The sequence below is a fragment of the Cibotium barometz genome, chromosome 53, assembly GCF_041138505.1.
Source record: "Cibotium barometz isolate CiBa-2024 chromosome 53, ASM4113850v1, whole genome shotgun sequence".
Classification (NCBI taxonomy): Eukaryota; Viridiplantae; Streptophyta; class Polypodiopsida; order Cyatheales; family Cibotiaceae; genus Cibotium; species Cibotium barometz.
The window spans coordinates 35,842,393-35,858,650 of NC_141098.1; the positions used below are offsets into that span (position 1 = coordinate 35,842,393).

Sequence of the window (16,258 nt, forward strand, 5' to 3'; positions counted from 1 at the left end):
ACTTGGCATTGTCTGAATCCAGCGTAATGCCTGATGGTCAGTGCGAACCTCGAAGTCATGGCCATGCGGAAAATGTTTCCAATGTTTCAAGGCCTGTATAACTGCTAAGAGTTCACAATCATAGACCGAGTAGTTTCTCTGCGGGCAGTAACTTACGAGGCATGTAAGCTACTGGATGACCATTCTGTTACAATACACCTCCAATTGCGATGTTACTCGCATCGGTGATCACCTGAAATGGTTCGTCCCACGAGACAAGTGCTAAACAAGGCGCTTCTGATAAAGCCACCTTGAGGTTCTTGAATGCCTCCAACGCTCGTAGAGTCATTCGAATCTTTTGCCTTCTTGTCTTCACTCCCTTTAGATCGGTGAGATCTACCGAGAGGTCAGAAAACTTGTCGATGTGGGTGGAGTATGCTTGGCATATATCCACAAATGATCTGATGTCATAGGCTGTCTGAGGTACTTCCCAATTAACAATCTCGGCCACTTTAGCCGGATCCAGTAGAATGCCTTCAGCACTAATTATGTATCCCAAGTAATGCACCTGGAACAGATAAAATTCCGACTTCTTTTCATTGACGTAGAGCTCATTGCTTTCCAGCAACTTAAGGACTTTCTCCACATCAATGTCATGTTGCTCAACCGTAGCTGAAAATACCAGTATGTCATCGAGAAATATGAACACACACTTTCCAATCAAATTCCAAAAAACACGCATCATCATGCGGTTAAATGTAGCTGGGGCATTCGTCACGCCAAATGGCATGAGCTTCCGCGTGTTACATTGGTATCATAGCATCAGGCTCAGCAAAGCTAAACACCAATTCGGACCCCGATGATGGTGTACAAGTCCAAGGTACAGGAAAGTACACGGATGCGAAGCCCAAGGCAAGGAACACAGAATCGGGAAGAGCTCCCAGGAGGTTTGTTGGTGGTGTTCCACAGAGCCAGAGGAGATGGCAGTCTTGTGAGCCAGATAGGTTCTCGCGCAACGGTCCCAAGGGAGGATTATCCTCCAAGGGGTGATGTGAGAGTGCCAAACTCATTTCTCAGGAATGAAGACCAAGACAGTGTTCAGGGTCAGGGCAGGAATGGATGGTGGACTAGACGGAACAGATGCATAGATCTTATTGTGAGTCAGAGTGGTTTTGGAGAACGAGCTGGGCTTTCAGAGAAAAGGGTTGCCAGGGATGGATGGATGACAAAGGGACTTCGGAAAAAGATTGGGATGATGACAGTCATCCAAGAACAGGTTAAAATCCTGTCATCAAGTTTAGCAGAGGGGGATGTCATGTGCATCAAAGATGCCATGGACATTCGCATTTGCTGGTCCAGAAAAGACAGCCAAATAAAGAGAATGAACCAGATAGAGTTGGGATTTGAGCACAAGAGGATAAGTTTGGACTCAGAGCAAGGCCTAGAGGGCTTATTGACAGTGCATTAGATGCAAGGATGACTGGTCGACTGAACCACAGGACAAGGCAGCAGCCGGCGCATCATGAGCAAGGAGAATATTCAGGTCGGGCAGCGCTGTAGGAGATTTATGGAATCTGGACTGGCTGACCCAGCAGTCGGCCAATTGGCCAAGCCTTAGAGAAGTCCTATAAAAGGGACCATGTGCTCATCATTGTACTTATTCAATCCTCTAGGGATTGGGTCTTTAGGGATCCAAGAAGGAACCAGAATTTATCACCCTTTTATGAAGACAGCCTAGGGCTATAGCAAAGTACCCCTTTTTGTACTATAGTAATATACTGAATTTCCAGCACATCTCTCTCTCTCTCTGCTTCTCTCCATATCTGCGTTTTGCATCAAATGGTTTCCAGGAGTGTTTAGGGCTGAAAGAAGACTCCCAGAGCTTCCGCGTGTTACACAGGCGGGCTTCGTAGCCTTTGGAGTTGGTACACACTGACTTGTGTGGACCTATGCAAACAACATCCTTGGGAGGTTCTTTGTACTTCATGCTGCTTGTTGATGATTGTTCCACATTCACATGGGTTTATTTCCTTTCACAGAAGGACCAACCTTTTGCTCGGTTCAAGGAGTGGCATGTGATGGTGGAGAAAGAGTCTAGCTTACAGGCATGGTTGTCACGGTACGAAAATACGATACTGTACGAGAATTTTTGGTACGATATGAAATTTTCGGATACCGTACGATAAAATACGGTTTTTATTTTTTACACTTACAACCTATGGAGCTTCAAGCTTGAATGTGAGGGAAGGTTGGGAGGGGAGGAGTCTACAGTGCTTGAGGAACCAGAACATGGATATGTGTCTCTCCCGGTTGGATCTCCCGATTGTCTCCAAAAAAGAACCTGGATGGGTAATGCAATACCAAAGGTCTCCCAGTGTAGCGTTTATGACTAAGGGACCGTCCTTGCACAAATACGAGGAGTGCATCTAGGGTGATAAGTTTAGGGACTCCTCTCTAGATCAAAATGGCCATGTCCAAATCTTCTCCCTCGTGCATAACTTGAGAATCTAATTGTCTAGCCTACCTATACCAGGGATCCCCAAGTGATGTAGTAAGATTCTCTCATCCTACCAATCAAGTGTACACTACCAGTCTACCTCGCCATATTTTTTAGGTCTCTCAACAACCCCATATGGAATACTAAGTGGACACGAAAGTTGCGAAGTATTGCGAGCATTTGGGATCTTCGTAAAGCAAGGTTTCTATATTTTTTTTAGCATTTGGAATTTTTTTTCCCAAGGAAAAATTTTTTGGGAAAAAAAAAACTCGTACCGTACAATATCATACGAATTCGTACGGTATCGTACCGTACGAACCTGTTTGTACGCGTACGAGAAACAACTATGCTTGCACGTGAAGACTCTTCGGGCTCACAAAGGAGGAGAATTTTCTTCCAATGCTTTTGTGAGATTTTGTGCAAAACATGGCATCAAGCGGAAGCTCGCCAATACAGGTTTGCCGTCAAAGAATGGAGTAGTTGAACGTAAGAACAAGACTGTGGTGGAGATGGTGAGGACGATGCTGGAGCATCGTGATCTTCCTCGTCTGCTCTGGGGTGAGGCTCTGGCTACGGCTGTCCATATCCTCAATCGTTCTCCGACGACTTCAGTACTGAACATGACTCCCTTTGAGGCATATTTTGGCACGAAACCTAATGTCTCCCATTTCCGTGTGTTTGGGAGCGATGCATATGTTCACATTCCAAAGAAGCAGAAGGGGAAGCTTGACTCAAAGTCCCAAAAGCTTGTCTTTGTGGATTATAACTCTCTTTCTGTGACTCGCGGCGGTGCCCGGGGAACTAGGGCCTTTGACACACTTGTTGATACCATCAATGCATATTAAAACACTTAAACATGGCCACAGCCTTAACACATATCCATCATCACTTTGCATAAAACATAAAGCTCGAAAAAACATCCACAAATGCTGAAAATGGAGCTTGCACACGTGACACCGCATAGAGGCCGGAATGGGCCAACCCCCCCCTTGGAGTATTTTATTACCCAAGGAGAATAATATCATGTACAAGCTTTGAGGGCCTTACTCTCCCCACGGGAGATGCCGGATTATCCATATACAAATGCCATTACACAGCCCAACACGAGGCAACCAAGCCGGAACATACGCTGTAGAAATGCCGAGCCAACAACATAATCCATATACCTCTGTGTGGGTACTGATTCTTCCCCAAAAACCACGGGTCTTCATGCAATAGAGCTGGTACAGCAAGTACAGCTCTCCATTCAGCCGGTACAATAGGTACAATGGCTGGTACAGCCGATACAGTGGCTGGTACAGTAGGTACGGTGGCTGGTACAGTCGGTACGATGGCTGGTACAATAGGTACAACAAGTATAAATGCTGGTACAGCATGTACACTGACTAGTACAGTAGGTACAGTTGCTGATACAGCAAGTACAGTGGCTGGTACAATCGGTACAATGGGTGGTACAACAAGTACAAGGATTGGTACAACCAATACAATGGCTGGTATAGCACGTACAAAGACTGGTACAAGTACAATGACTAGAAATCATAATAAATGATTAAATACCCTTGCCTTCAGTATTTCTTCGCGATGGAAGCCTCCAAAACAGTCCCCAACAGCCGGTATTCTTCATGGGCAGCCTTCAAGAGAGAGAGAAAGAGAGTAGCCATCATTAGGGAAGCCTTCAACGGTGGTAGAGACTAGTGTGCAGCAAGAGAGCCTCCATTAATGAAGAGAGAGGGCTCCAATTTATAGATTTGGGCCTCCCATGAGCTAAAATGGCAAGAGAAGGCTACAATGACAAGTGGAGAACCACACAATAGCTGAAGTGACAAGTGTGAGGCCACTTGTCTCACTTTGATCCACTTTCTAACAAGTGTCAGGCCACTTGTCTCACTTTGGTCCACTTTCTTGCGACATGTCCCAATCTAAAAGATGGGTCCTTCCATACTCGTTACCTCTAAAAATATCCCAACTAGTAGACATTATGTCATAGGCACTTTGCCAACTCTTGGTATCTGCTCAATTCCAGATGTAATGACGCGAACAAAATTTCCATCGGAGTCAGGCCAAAAATAGCAACTCTCCTAAATTTTAGGAGTGTGGTCCTTCGTATTCTAGGATAATCCCCCATTCCCAAAGCTTGTACTTTCCAAATATTTAGACATCCTGGTGTCCACCAGACTCCTTTCTTACTGGGAAATGTCCAGGCTGGTGACACTTTCCAAGGGATACAGGTTGTATGATCCGGAGAGGAACAAGGTTGTTGTTAGTAGGGATGTGGTCTTTGATGAGCATGTTCCGGTTTCCACTGTTGATGAGCCGCCAAGAATGATGAGCTGCCACTTCTTGGAGACCCAGAAGATTCTGCTGATGATTCCCAGTCGATCGTTCCAGCTGGACAGCCTGAGTCAGTTGAGGAGGTTGAGCTCGCAGCTGGAGATGAGCCTCCGCGTTCTATTCGAGTACCCATGTGGTTGGTGGACACCCTTCGGGAGTCGGGTGTCACGGAGCTTCCCTCCAAATGGACCACAGAGGACGGACCTCGAAGATTGCACAGAGTTCATGATAAAAGTCGTTCAGCAGAGCTTTTACAGGTAAACTATGCTTTGTTATCTCGTATCATGCGGGACAAAGAGCCCACTTCCGTCAAGGAAGCCCTTGCACAGGATCCTTGGAGGAAACCCATGCACATGGAACTGGATTCCATTGAGAAGAATAACACTTTGGAGTTGAAACCGAGGCCGTCGAAACGGTCTATCATTGGTGTCAAGTGGGTCTTTAAGACCAAGTATACGTTAGATGGGTCGATGGACAAACACAAAGCCAGACTTGTGGCTAAGGGTTATGCTGTTAGCAGTCATCTCCTGTCTGTACACTATGTCAGGGCCTCTGTTGTGGGTGTGCCTGCCCAATTTTGGTGTGTCCTCATTTTTTCCTCACTTCCATGTATTTTTCCCATTTTTTGCTTGATGTGGGAGGCTGTTTTGTGCTTGTCGGCTATGTTAGATGCTGGCCGATTGGACTCTGCTACCTGACCTGACCTGCAGTCGTGGTCGACTGTACTTATTGCTGGTCGTGAGCATTTTTGCTGCTGGGGCCATATAAAATGGCCCCTTGCCCCCCCACACTATTCATTGTACATTCCGGGATTTTATTGGTGTATATAGCAGAGTTACACTAGCTTCTCTCTCTCTTGCATATGTGTATTGCTCTCTATAGCAATTGTCTTCATTTCCGTTGTGCATTCTAACATGGTATCAAAGCCCCATGTGGCTTGAAGCTTGGAGACAATGGGACGTCGAGGGTTTGCTGATTGGAGACTATTTTGGGCTGTACGGGACTTGGAGATCGGGTAGAAGGCGGCCATCATCGTTGGACAGCCACCTTGCATTCTATTTGCAACCTCTTCTTCTTTTTTCCCACCCACTCTCCCTTCACAAGACCTTGTGAACCCTTGACATAGCAGAGTTGCTTGAGATGGCTAAGAAGCACATGAAGATCCCGACACTCCCCACGTTCCCAGTGGACCGCCGGTTGGACGGGTGTCATGTGCATCAGAGGTGCCATGGACATTCTCACTGCTCAGGGCTAGATCCAGAAGGGGCAAACAGATAAAGACCATGAACCAGTAGAAGATGGACATGGAGCAGGACTTGGAGCAAAGCATGGATCAGAAGGCTGTCGGCTGCATGGAGGCTGACGTCAGCAGTACCAGAGGGCTGTCGCCGGCTGCAGGACAGAGGGTGCTGGCAGCAGGTGCATCAAGAATACCCAGTCGGCAGCATTTAATAGATTTAATGAATTAGTAACTGGCCGACCAGCAGTCGGCCAGTTTCCCACATACTCCAAGGCCTATATAAAGGCACACTTGCTCTTTGTTTTATTCATTCAACCCTCTAGGGGTATGAGTCATTAGGAGTCCTAGTCTAGGGCAGTTTTGGTGTGTTATCACCTTTTCAAGAAGGCAGCCAAGGGCTGCAAAGATATGTACCTTTTTGTACCATAGTATATACTCAATTTCCAGCACTTCTCTCTCTCTCTCTACTCTCTCTCTACCTGCGTTTTTGCATCAGATGGTGCGTTTTGCATCAGAAGGTTTCCAAGAGTGTTTAGGGCTGAAAGAAGACTACCTAGAGCTTCCGCGTGTTCATAGTTGTCACGGTACGAAAATACGATACGGTACGGTACGATACCGTACGGGAATATTCGGTACGATATGAAATTTTGGGATACGGTACGATAAAATACGGTTTTTATTTTTTACACTTACAAGCTATGGAGCTTCAAGCTTGAATGTGAGGGAAGGTTGGGAGGGGAGGAGTCTACAGTGCTTGAGAAACCAGTACATGGATATGTGTCTCTCCCGGTTGGATCTCCCGATTGTCTCCAAAAAAGAACCTGGATGGGTAATGCAATACCAAAGGTCTCCCAGTGTAGCGTTTATGACTAAGGGACCGTCCTTGCACAAATACGAGGAGTGCATCTAGGGTGATAAGTTTAGGGACTCCTCTCTAGATCAAAATGGCCATGTCCAAATGTTCTCCCTTGTGCATAACTTGAGAATCTAATTGTCTAGCCTACCTATACAAGGGATCCCCAAGTGATGTAGCAAGATTCTCTCATCCTACCAATCAAGTGTACACTACCAGTCTACCTCGCCAGATTTTTTAGGTCTCTCCACAACCCCATATGGAATACTGAGTGGACACGAAAGTTGCGAAGTATTGTGAGCATTTGGGATCTTCGTAAAGCAGGGTTTCTATTTTTTTTAAGCATTTGGAAATTTTTTTTCAAGGAAAAAAAAAATTTGGGGGGGAAAAAAAAAAAAAAAAACCTAACTCGTACCGTACGAATTCGTACGGTATCGTACCGTACGACTCGTACGTACGAATAGGTTCGTACGCGTACGAGAAACAACTATGCGCGTGTTACATTGGTATCAGAGCATCAGGTTCAGCCAGGCTAAACGCTGATTCAGTCCCATATGATAGTGTACAAGTCCAAGGGACAGGAAAGTACACGGATTCGAAGCCCAAGGCGGGAACACAGATCGGGAAGAACTCCCAGGAGGTTTGTTGGTGGTGTTCCACAGTGCCAGATGGGGATGGTAGTTCCGTGAGCCAGATAGGTTCTCAGGCAACGGTCCCAAGGGAGGTTGATCCTCCAAGGGTGATGTGAGAGTGCCAGACTCAGTTCCAGGAATGAAGACCAAGACGGTGTTCAGAGCCGGGGCAGGAATGGATGGTGGACTAGAGGAAGACCAGATGCATAGATCTTCATCAGAGACAGAGTGGTTTGGAGAACAGACCGGATTTTCAGAGAAAAAGGTTTGCCAGGGATGGAAGATGACAGAGGGACTTCGGGACAGGATTGGGATGATGACAGTCATCCAAGAGCAGGTTGGATTCCCGTCATTAAGTTTAGCAGAGGGGGATGTCATGTGCATCACAGATGCCATGGACATTCTCAGGGCTAGATCCAGAAGGGGCAAACAGATAAAGACCATGAACCAGTAGAAGATGGACATGGAGCAGGACTTGGAGCAAAGCATGGATCAGAAGGCTGTCGACTGCATGGAGGCTGACGTCAGCAGTACCAGAGGGCTGTCGGCTGCAGGACAGAGGGTGCTGGCAGCAGGCGCATCAAGAATACCCAGTCGGCTGCATTTAATAGATTTTATGAATTAGTAACTGGCCGACCAGCAGTCGGCCAGTTTCCCACATACTCCAAGGCCTATATAAAGGCACACTTGCTCTTTGTTTTATTCATTCAACCCTCTAGGGGTATGAGTCATTAGGAGTCCTAGTCTAGGGCAGTTTTGGTGTGTTATCACCTTTTCAAGAAGGCAGCCAAGGGCTGCAAAGATATGTACCTTTTTGTACCATAGTATATACTCAATTTCCAGCACTTCTCTCTCTCTCTACTCTCTCTCTACCTCCGTTTTTGCATCAGATGGTGCGTTTTGCATCAGAAGGTTTCCAAGAGTGTTTAGGGCTGAAAGAAGACTACCCAGAGCTTCCGCGTGTTACAACGGGAACAACTACGGCATATGGAAGGTAATGATGGAATCTGTTTTGGAGTCTTATGACTTGCCTGATTTCATTGTTGTTGGGGTTCCATGACCGGAGTTAAGAGGACGGGGAGTTACCCTCTATTCCGAAGGAACGGGAGGCACAAGCACAGTTATGGGATCGTGTCAATGCCAAAGTCCGTTCTTTCATCTTCCTCAATTGCACACCACAGGTGATCAATCATATAAAGCATATGACACTGGCCAGAGGTATTGGCAGCATTTGGCTTCTCTCTACGACAGGGTATCACCCATGAAGAGAATCTTCTTGGAAGTTAAGATGCCAGTGATGAATCCTGCAAAGTCGTCGACGATGCGGGAGCACATCAACAAGCTGCAGGCTCTTCAGCAAGAAGTTCTCCAGGTAGGGAAAGAGATATCATCAGAGGATATGGTCATAACATTGCTGTCACATTTGCCCTCTCAGTACTCAACCTTTTACTCTTCGTTGATCACCAGTGGCACGCTCAGCACCATCACATGGGAGGCTTGTGCCCATGGTCTTGGACCAAGAAGAGCGATTCACGAATCCTCCACAAGGTGGAGTTTCTGAGGCCTTAACTGACCAACGGTCGAAAGGCCGTAATAACAACAAGGGCAAAGGGAAGGCTTCATCAGAGAAGTCTTCTGAGAAGAAGCCTGACTCAGACCGAGAGAAACTGAAGGCCAAGAGGACCTATAATGATTGTGGCAAGAAAGGCCACTATTGGAGGAAGTGTCCCAACTGGGAAGAGTGCTGATTCTTCAACTTTAGCTTCAAAGACTCCAGCCTTTGTGCACTTGGAGATGTTGGACACAGATGCTTCATCTTCTTCGAGCAAGGAGGCAATTGGCTTTACCGCAAAGGATACTCGAGAATGGATTCTTGACAGTGGTGCTTCCAGGCACATGACTCCACTTCTTTCTGGATCTGAAACGACAGTCAGGTTGCATTTTCATTGGCGACAATTCCACCATACCGATACACGGTGAGGGCCGGATGGAGATCATTCCCGTTGGCAGAGGGGGGAAGTCCTCTCGTGTTCTTTACATCCCAACACTTGGTTTTCATCTGTTGTCAGTGCATGAGGTGTGCAAGACTGGCTTCCGGGTGGAATTTGAGGAGCATTCTATTGCTCTACGAGACCACGAGACTGGCTAGGTTGTTTGGGAAGGCAGCGTGGAGAATGGTATATACAAACTCTCCACACTCTCCTCGTTGACAGGTTCTCATATTGGTGATTTGTGGCACTTTCGGTTTGGCCACTTGAATGTGGATGCGTTGCGGTGAGCTTTCCAAGACCAGATGGTGGTTGGCTTGCCAGATGTTGGCAGCAAGCAAGGACGTCATAGTTCTTGCATTCATGGTAAACAGCACAGGGAATCTTTTCGAAGCAGGCTTCCAGGCGGGCTTCGAAACCTTTGGAGTTGGTACACACTGACTTGTGTGGATCTATGCAAACAGCAACCTTGGGAGGTTCTTTGTACTTTATGCTGCTTGTTGATGATTATTCCAGATTCACATGGGTTTATTTTCTTTCACAAAAGGACCAGGCTTTTGCTCAGTTCAAGGAGTGGCACGTGATGGTGGAGAAGGCTTCTAGGCGGGCTTCGAAACCTTTGGAGTTGGTACACAATGACTTGTGTGGACCTCTGCAGACAACATCCTTGGGAGGTTCTTTGTACTTTATGCTGCTTGTTGTTCCAGATTCACATGGGTTTATTTTCTTTCACAGGACCAGGCTTTTGCTCAGTTCAAGGAGGGGTATGTGATGGTGGAGAAAGAGTCTAGCTTGCAGGTGAAGACTCTTCGGGCTCACAAAGGAGGAGAATTTTCTTCCAATGCTTTCGTGAGATTTTGTGCGAAAAATGGCATCAAGCAGGAGCTGGCCAATATAGGTTCGCCGTCAGAGAATGGAGTAGTTGAACATAAGAACAGGACTGTGGTGGAGATGGTGAGGACGCTGCTAGAGCATCGTGATCTTCCTCGTCCGCTTTGGGGAGAGGCTGTGGCTACGGCTGTCGATATCCTCAACCGTTCTCCGACGACTTCAGTACTGAACATGACTCCCTTTGAGGGATATTTTGGCAGGAAACCTGATTTCTCCCATTTCCGTGTGTTTGGTAGCGGTGCATATGTTCACATTCCGAAGAAGCAGAGGGGGAAGCTCGACTCAAAGTCCCAAAAGCTTGTCTTTGTGGGTTATAGCTCTCTTTCCAAGGGATACAGGTTGTATGATCCAAAGAGGAACGAGGTTGTTGTCAGCAGGGATTTGGTTTGTGATGAGCATGTTCCGGTTTCCATTGTTGATGAGGCGCCAAGAATGATGAGCCGCCACTTCTCGGAGACCCAAAAGATTCTGATGATGATTCCCAATCGATCGTTCCAACTGTACAGCCTCAGTCAGTTGAGGAGGTTGAGCCCGTAACTAGAGATGAGCCCCCGCAGCAGCAGGAGGCTCTGCATTCTGTTCAAGTACCCAGGTGATTGGTGGACACCCTTCGGGAGTCAGGTGTCACGAAGCTTCCCTCCGAATGGACCACAGAGGACAAACCTCAAAGATCGCACAGAGTTCGTGATAAAAGTCATTCAGCGGAGCTTTTCCAGGTAAACTATGCTTTGATGTCTCGTATCACGCGGGACAGAGAGCCGACTTCCGTCAAGGAAGGCCTTGCACAGGATACTTGGAGGAAAGCCATCCAGGTGGAACTGGATGGCATTGAGAAGAATAACACTTGGGAGTTCGTACCGAGGCCGTCGAAAAGGTCTGTCATTGGTGTCAAGTGGGTCTTTAAGGCCAAGTATACGTCAAATGGGTCAGTGGACAAACACAAAGCTAGACTTATGGCTAAGGGTTATGCTGACGGCCTGGCATTGACTATGAGGATACCTTTGCACCGACAGCGAGGATGACCACGATTCAGACCGTTCTTGCCCTTGCTTCTTCTTAGCGGTAGCCCGTATATCAGATGGACGTTAAATCTGCGTTCCTTAATGGTGACTTGCAGGCTGTAAGAGGAGGTGTATGTTAAGCAGCCTCCAGGCTTTGAGGTTCCAAGATCAAAGGGGATGGTTTACAGGTTGCAGAAGGCCTTGTATGGTATTAAGCAAGCTCCCAGGGCTTGGAATCAGAAGATTGATTCCTTCTTTCGAGAACGCGGCATGGTCACGTTGATCATCCTTTATGTGGATGACCTCATTCTCACCGGCAGTCATATGGAGCACATTGCAGTGACCAAGACTGCCTTGTCAAAGGAATTTGAGATGACCGATTTAGGCTTACTCCACTTCTTCTTGGGATTGGAGATCTGGCAGACCCAAAGGGGTTCTTTGTCTCGAAGCAGCGGTATGTTCATGAGTTGCTTGAGGCCTTTGGGATGGAGAACTGCAAGCCTATCACGTCGTTGATGGACCCGAACACGAAGCTTACAAGGAATGATCCTTGTGAGCCAAATGATGCCCCTCTGTACCGGAAGCTAGTTGGTTCATTGATCTAGCTGCTGAATACCAGTCCTGTGGGGCTATTGAGATCATTCATGCAGACGCCGTTGAAGTCTCATTGGGACGCAGGATTGCGGATCTTACGGTATCTATAGGATACAAAGGATCTTGGACTCTTCTACACCGTTGGAGGTGACACGAAGGAACGAGTTCGACTCCAAGGTTGGAGTGACTCAGATTGGGGAGGAGATCTAGACACGAGGAGATCCACATCAGGCTACAGTTTTTCCCTCTGCTCAAGAGCAGTTTCATGGAGCAGTAATAAGAGGCAGCCGACTATTGCCTTGTCATCAACAGAGGCAGAGTACCATTATAGAGGCAGAGTAGCAGGCTACTTGCGGTGCTGCTTGCGAGGTTCTGTGGCTGCGGAGGTTGCTTGGTGAGATTGGGTTTCCACAGAAGGAGCCCACGGTCATCCAGTGCGATAACCAGAGCTGTATCGCTATTGCTCAGAACCCGGTCTTCCATGCTCGGACCAAGCACATAGAGATACAATCACTTTGTTAGTGAGAAGATCTTGGCTGGTGAAATCTTGCTTCTTTATTGTTCGACAAAGAAAGCTTTGAGGAAAATCATAATTAAAGCCAACCATCTGGTTTTAAGGGGCTATGGTAATGATGGGTACCGAACTGGATATGTAACTACTGAAGCTGAAAAGCTTTCCCTCATTAACCCGGGTATACTGAAATGGCACCCTTACGCAATGGACAGCCACGCTTCAATTACAAAGCCTGGGTCCTCTGTAGCCTTTTCAGGCTTGACACAATTGCAACTACACGTACTACAAGGGAGATGAAAAACATTTTTCGTCAAGTCTGGCAGGCAACTACACGAACTATTCCCTTAATAGTCTTTCTTTTCCTTCTCCTACTGAACCATCTATACAACTCTACTTCAATAGATTTCACGGAAAACCAGCTATATCTAGGTCTTGCCGCCTTAGGTGATGCCTCTTGAGACAAAACCTTTTTCAGCCTAGTCCAGGCAAGCATACACCACCATGTGCAGACACAAGCACAAAAGCACATGCACACCTGCCCACCAGACAACAACACACAGGCAACAACACATGTGCAAACACTCCACACAAACAAGTAAACCCACGGGCCCAGACTATTCACATGAACAACCCACGCAAAATAGCCAACACCATTTGATAGCATAAGGTCTACACAATTATATACTAAATAGAACGCAAAATAGCATAAGGTCTACGCAATTATATACTAAATAGAACGCAAAATAGCCAACACCATTTGATACCATAATGTCTACACCATTATACACTAAATAACACCAGGGCAGGCCTGTAATGTGTCCACTTGTCTTAAAACTAAGAAATATCTGCAATGCCGTGCAAGCAAGCAGGTCTTGACAGGAAAAGCATGCTAAGAAGGTACGTACAACATACGCAGGTTGAAAAGGTTAGCATGGTAAGCAAGGTGCTTTATGTTGAGGTTACCTTTGGCAGTCGATGCAGAGAGTGGTGAAGCAAGCCGGGCAGCTGAGCAAGGCATCTGATTTGCGGCCTTTCCGCTTGCGCTCCGCCCAGGCCTGGTCCCGCTCGTCCATGGTGGGTTCGTAGAACTCTGGCGGCGTCTCGTCCAGCTCTTCATCGCTAGACCCTTTCAAGAAGAAAAAATTACAAATATAAAGAACTCCCGGAAGAATCCCAGCCTGGAGATGGATGCAGAAGGAGGACGGACGGAGACCTCTAGCTTACCTGAGAAATCAGTAACCGCAGATGATGACGGAACCGCCCTCCCCATTGAAGGAGGTGGCACGGACATGCTTCACTTGTGTGAGTGTGTAATGGAAGGAAAAATACTAAATATGTTCTTTGGTTTTATTTGTTTTTTTTTTTTTCAAAAAAAAGGCAGTTGAATTATAGAAAAGGGAGGAATCCAATGTTACAATGGCCACGTGTTGGCTGCTGATTCAGTCTGGCCAATTGGCACACACAGTGCACGTGAAAGCATGTGCAACGCGTGGGAGGGGAGAACAGGAGTGGTCTGAAATGCTGACGCCTCGCGGTGGGCTCTTTGCATGGCGAGCCCTCCAACCTGGAGCCTGATCGTTCTACGACCTTGTTGGTGATGAGTTTAGAGAAGCCTCTCACCTCTCCTCCTTCTTCCACTCGAGGATCGCACTCCTCTCCCTTCTTTCTCTGGTCTGCCTAGCCGCCGGCTCCTTCTCTCAACTCTGGTCGCCGAGTGAGGCTTGCAAGGGAGCTTCATCTTGCTGTTTGGCATCACTTCCTCCTTTGTCCCTTCCAGCACGAACAGTTCTGGCTCGGACCACGCTTCTCCAAACGGGGGGAGGATGGTGCTGGTACTTTTATCTGTTTTGCAGGCTCCCTCAACAGGCCTCTGGACGGCAGTCCTTCTGAGCTGCTTCTTTTCTTTCTTGATCATGGTGGCGGTGCCCCCTGGCAGAAGAAGGGGACTAACTCTGGGGGGCATGTAGTTTCCTCTCCCTTTTGGCTGATTGACTTCGATCCTTTTGTAGGAGCCCTTATGGGGCCCTTGATCTTTCATATTGGACCACCAGGACGCCTTCCTCTCTCGGGGACGGTTAGGATAATTCAGGATTCCTCTACTCTGAATCTTTTCCCTTCTTTGCAGGTGCAACAGAAGAGGTAGCTGAGGCTGGTACAGGACTCTTCTTGATTTGGGGCTCTGCTTTCGATTACTATGGCAGATCGGTTGCCATGCGGTTGTGGTCTATCCTGAGATGATTTGCCGAGTTGCGTGAGCCTCTCCAGAATTCCTGGTGGACAGGCCAACAGTGTCTCTCTGTAGCCGACAGGTCACTTTGCCCTAGCTGCTTTTTCAGCTTCTCTTGGTTGATTCTTAATGCCTGCATGTGTGAGGGGGAGAGTTAGGTTTGTTTACTGCATCCTTCTGATAGCTTCTATTAATGCTCTGTCTTTTGAGAGGATTAGGAGGATCTTGTCTCTGGTTTTTTCAAGTAGTTCCAATGTGTAATCTGATTTCCTCTTTTGTAATTTAATCAACAGCCTCTTCTCTAGCTTGAATAGGGCTTGTGTTTGGTTGTTCCAGTATCTGATGCATGTTGTGGTTAAGCAAACAGCTAGAGGAGGGCCCTTTATTTCAGGGTTATCAAAAGTGACAGCTAACCTCTGAAGCCATGCATGCCATAGGTACTCGCACCTTATTGCATTCCAAAGAGTTGTAGAGCATCCTATGTTTTCTCCTAGAATTGTATTCTTCCAGTTTACATCTTTCCCCCATCTAAGAATAACTGCATGCAACTCTTTGTAGGATTCTGAGATGTGATTGCAGTGTATAAAAATGTGTAGATCATCCTCAGGAAGGCCACATCTAGAACATTGGTCTGGGCTCTGTATGCAATCAACCATGCGAGACAAGATTTCTTGGGTTCTATGTGTGGACTCCACAACTCCTTGAGGCAGCTGTACCATCTTTTCCTGTCCCAGGCTATGTTCCATCTGCGGTTCAGAGTAACCTGAATAGGGGGGGACTTTTCAAGAAAAGGAATGGGTAGGAGGGGTTTATTCTTTAACCAGCGAAGGGCCAGGATGTTGAAGTTGGGGGGTCTGCTGATTCTCCAGATTTCTTGGGTATTCCATTGGAATGTTCTGCTTTGTATTAGGTCTAGTTCTGGGGTTCTACAGTCGTATTTGGCTACCAGCTCTGCTCTTGTGAGCCAAGTACCGGTGTAGGGGTTAAAGATATCTGTCCAAGTTGCGAGTCCTTTTCTGTGCAGATTAAGGGCTATTTTCTCTTCTTCTGGTTCTAGTAGCGGATGAGGGAGAATAGACCACCAGCAGGAGTCGGCGGCTATTAAACCTTCTGATTTCTTGTCATTGAGATTGATGGACAGTAAACCTTTAGATCTGAACCAGGCTTTCCAGTTTGAAGTAACCAGATGACTCCCTTTAGGGGTAATGGGGTGTTTGGATGCTACTATGGTGGTAATGGGTAGATTTAGCCATTTATTGTGTCCGGTGATTGTAAATCAGGGAAGGTCTTTGACCAAGAGCTGTGCCCAGTCTTCAGTTGGATTCTCCAAAGCTCTGATTATCCATTTCAGCCAATCTGTCTCAGCAAGCAGACGAATGTCTATAACCCCCAGTCCTCCCTTGGCTTTGGGGGCCGTGCAGATATCCCATTTAACTTTAGGTCTGCTTCTTCTGATCCATGGGTCACCTCCCCAAAGGTAGTTTCTGCATAGCTTGGTGAATTCATTGAGA

At 47.0% G+C, this 16,258-nt stretch overlaps 1 protein-coding gene across 1 annotated transcript in view; it reads right to left on the reverse strand.

Moving 5' to 3' along the window:
* LOC147608570 (E2F-associated phosphoprotein) overlaps positions 1 to 13,878 on the reverse strand; it is a 33,722-nt gene extending 19,844 nt beyond the window's left edge. The window contains exons 1-2 of the mRNA XM_086789343.1: positions 13,745 to 13,878; positions 13,484 to 13,646 (exon numbers count right to left, since the gene is read on the reverse strand). Of these exons, the coding sequence (XP_086645469.1) occupies positions 13,484 to 13,646; positions 13,745 to 13,811 (230 nt within the window). The 5' untranslated portion in view covers positions 13,812 to 13,878. The remainder of the gene's footprint in view (positions 1 to 13,483; positions 13,647 to 13,744) is intronic.
* Between the last annotated feature and the right edge of the window lie 2,380 nt (positions 13,879 to 16,258).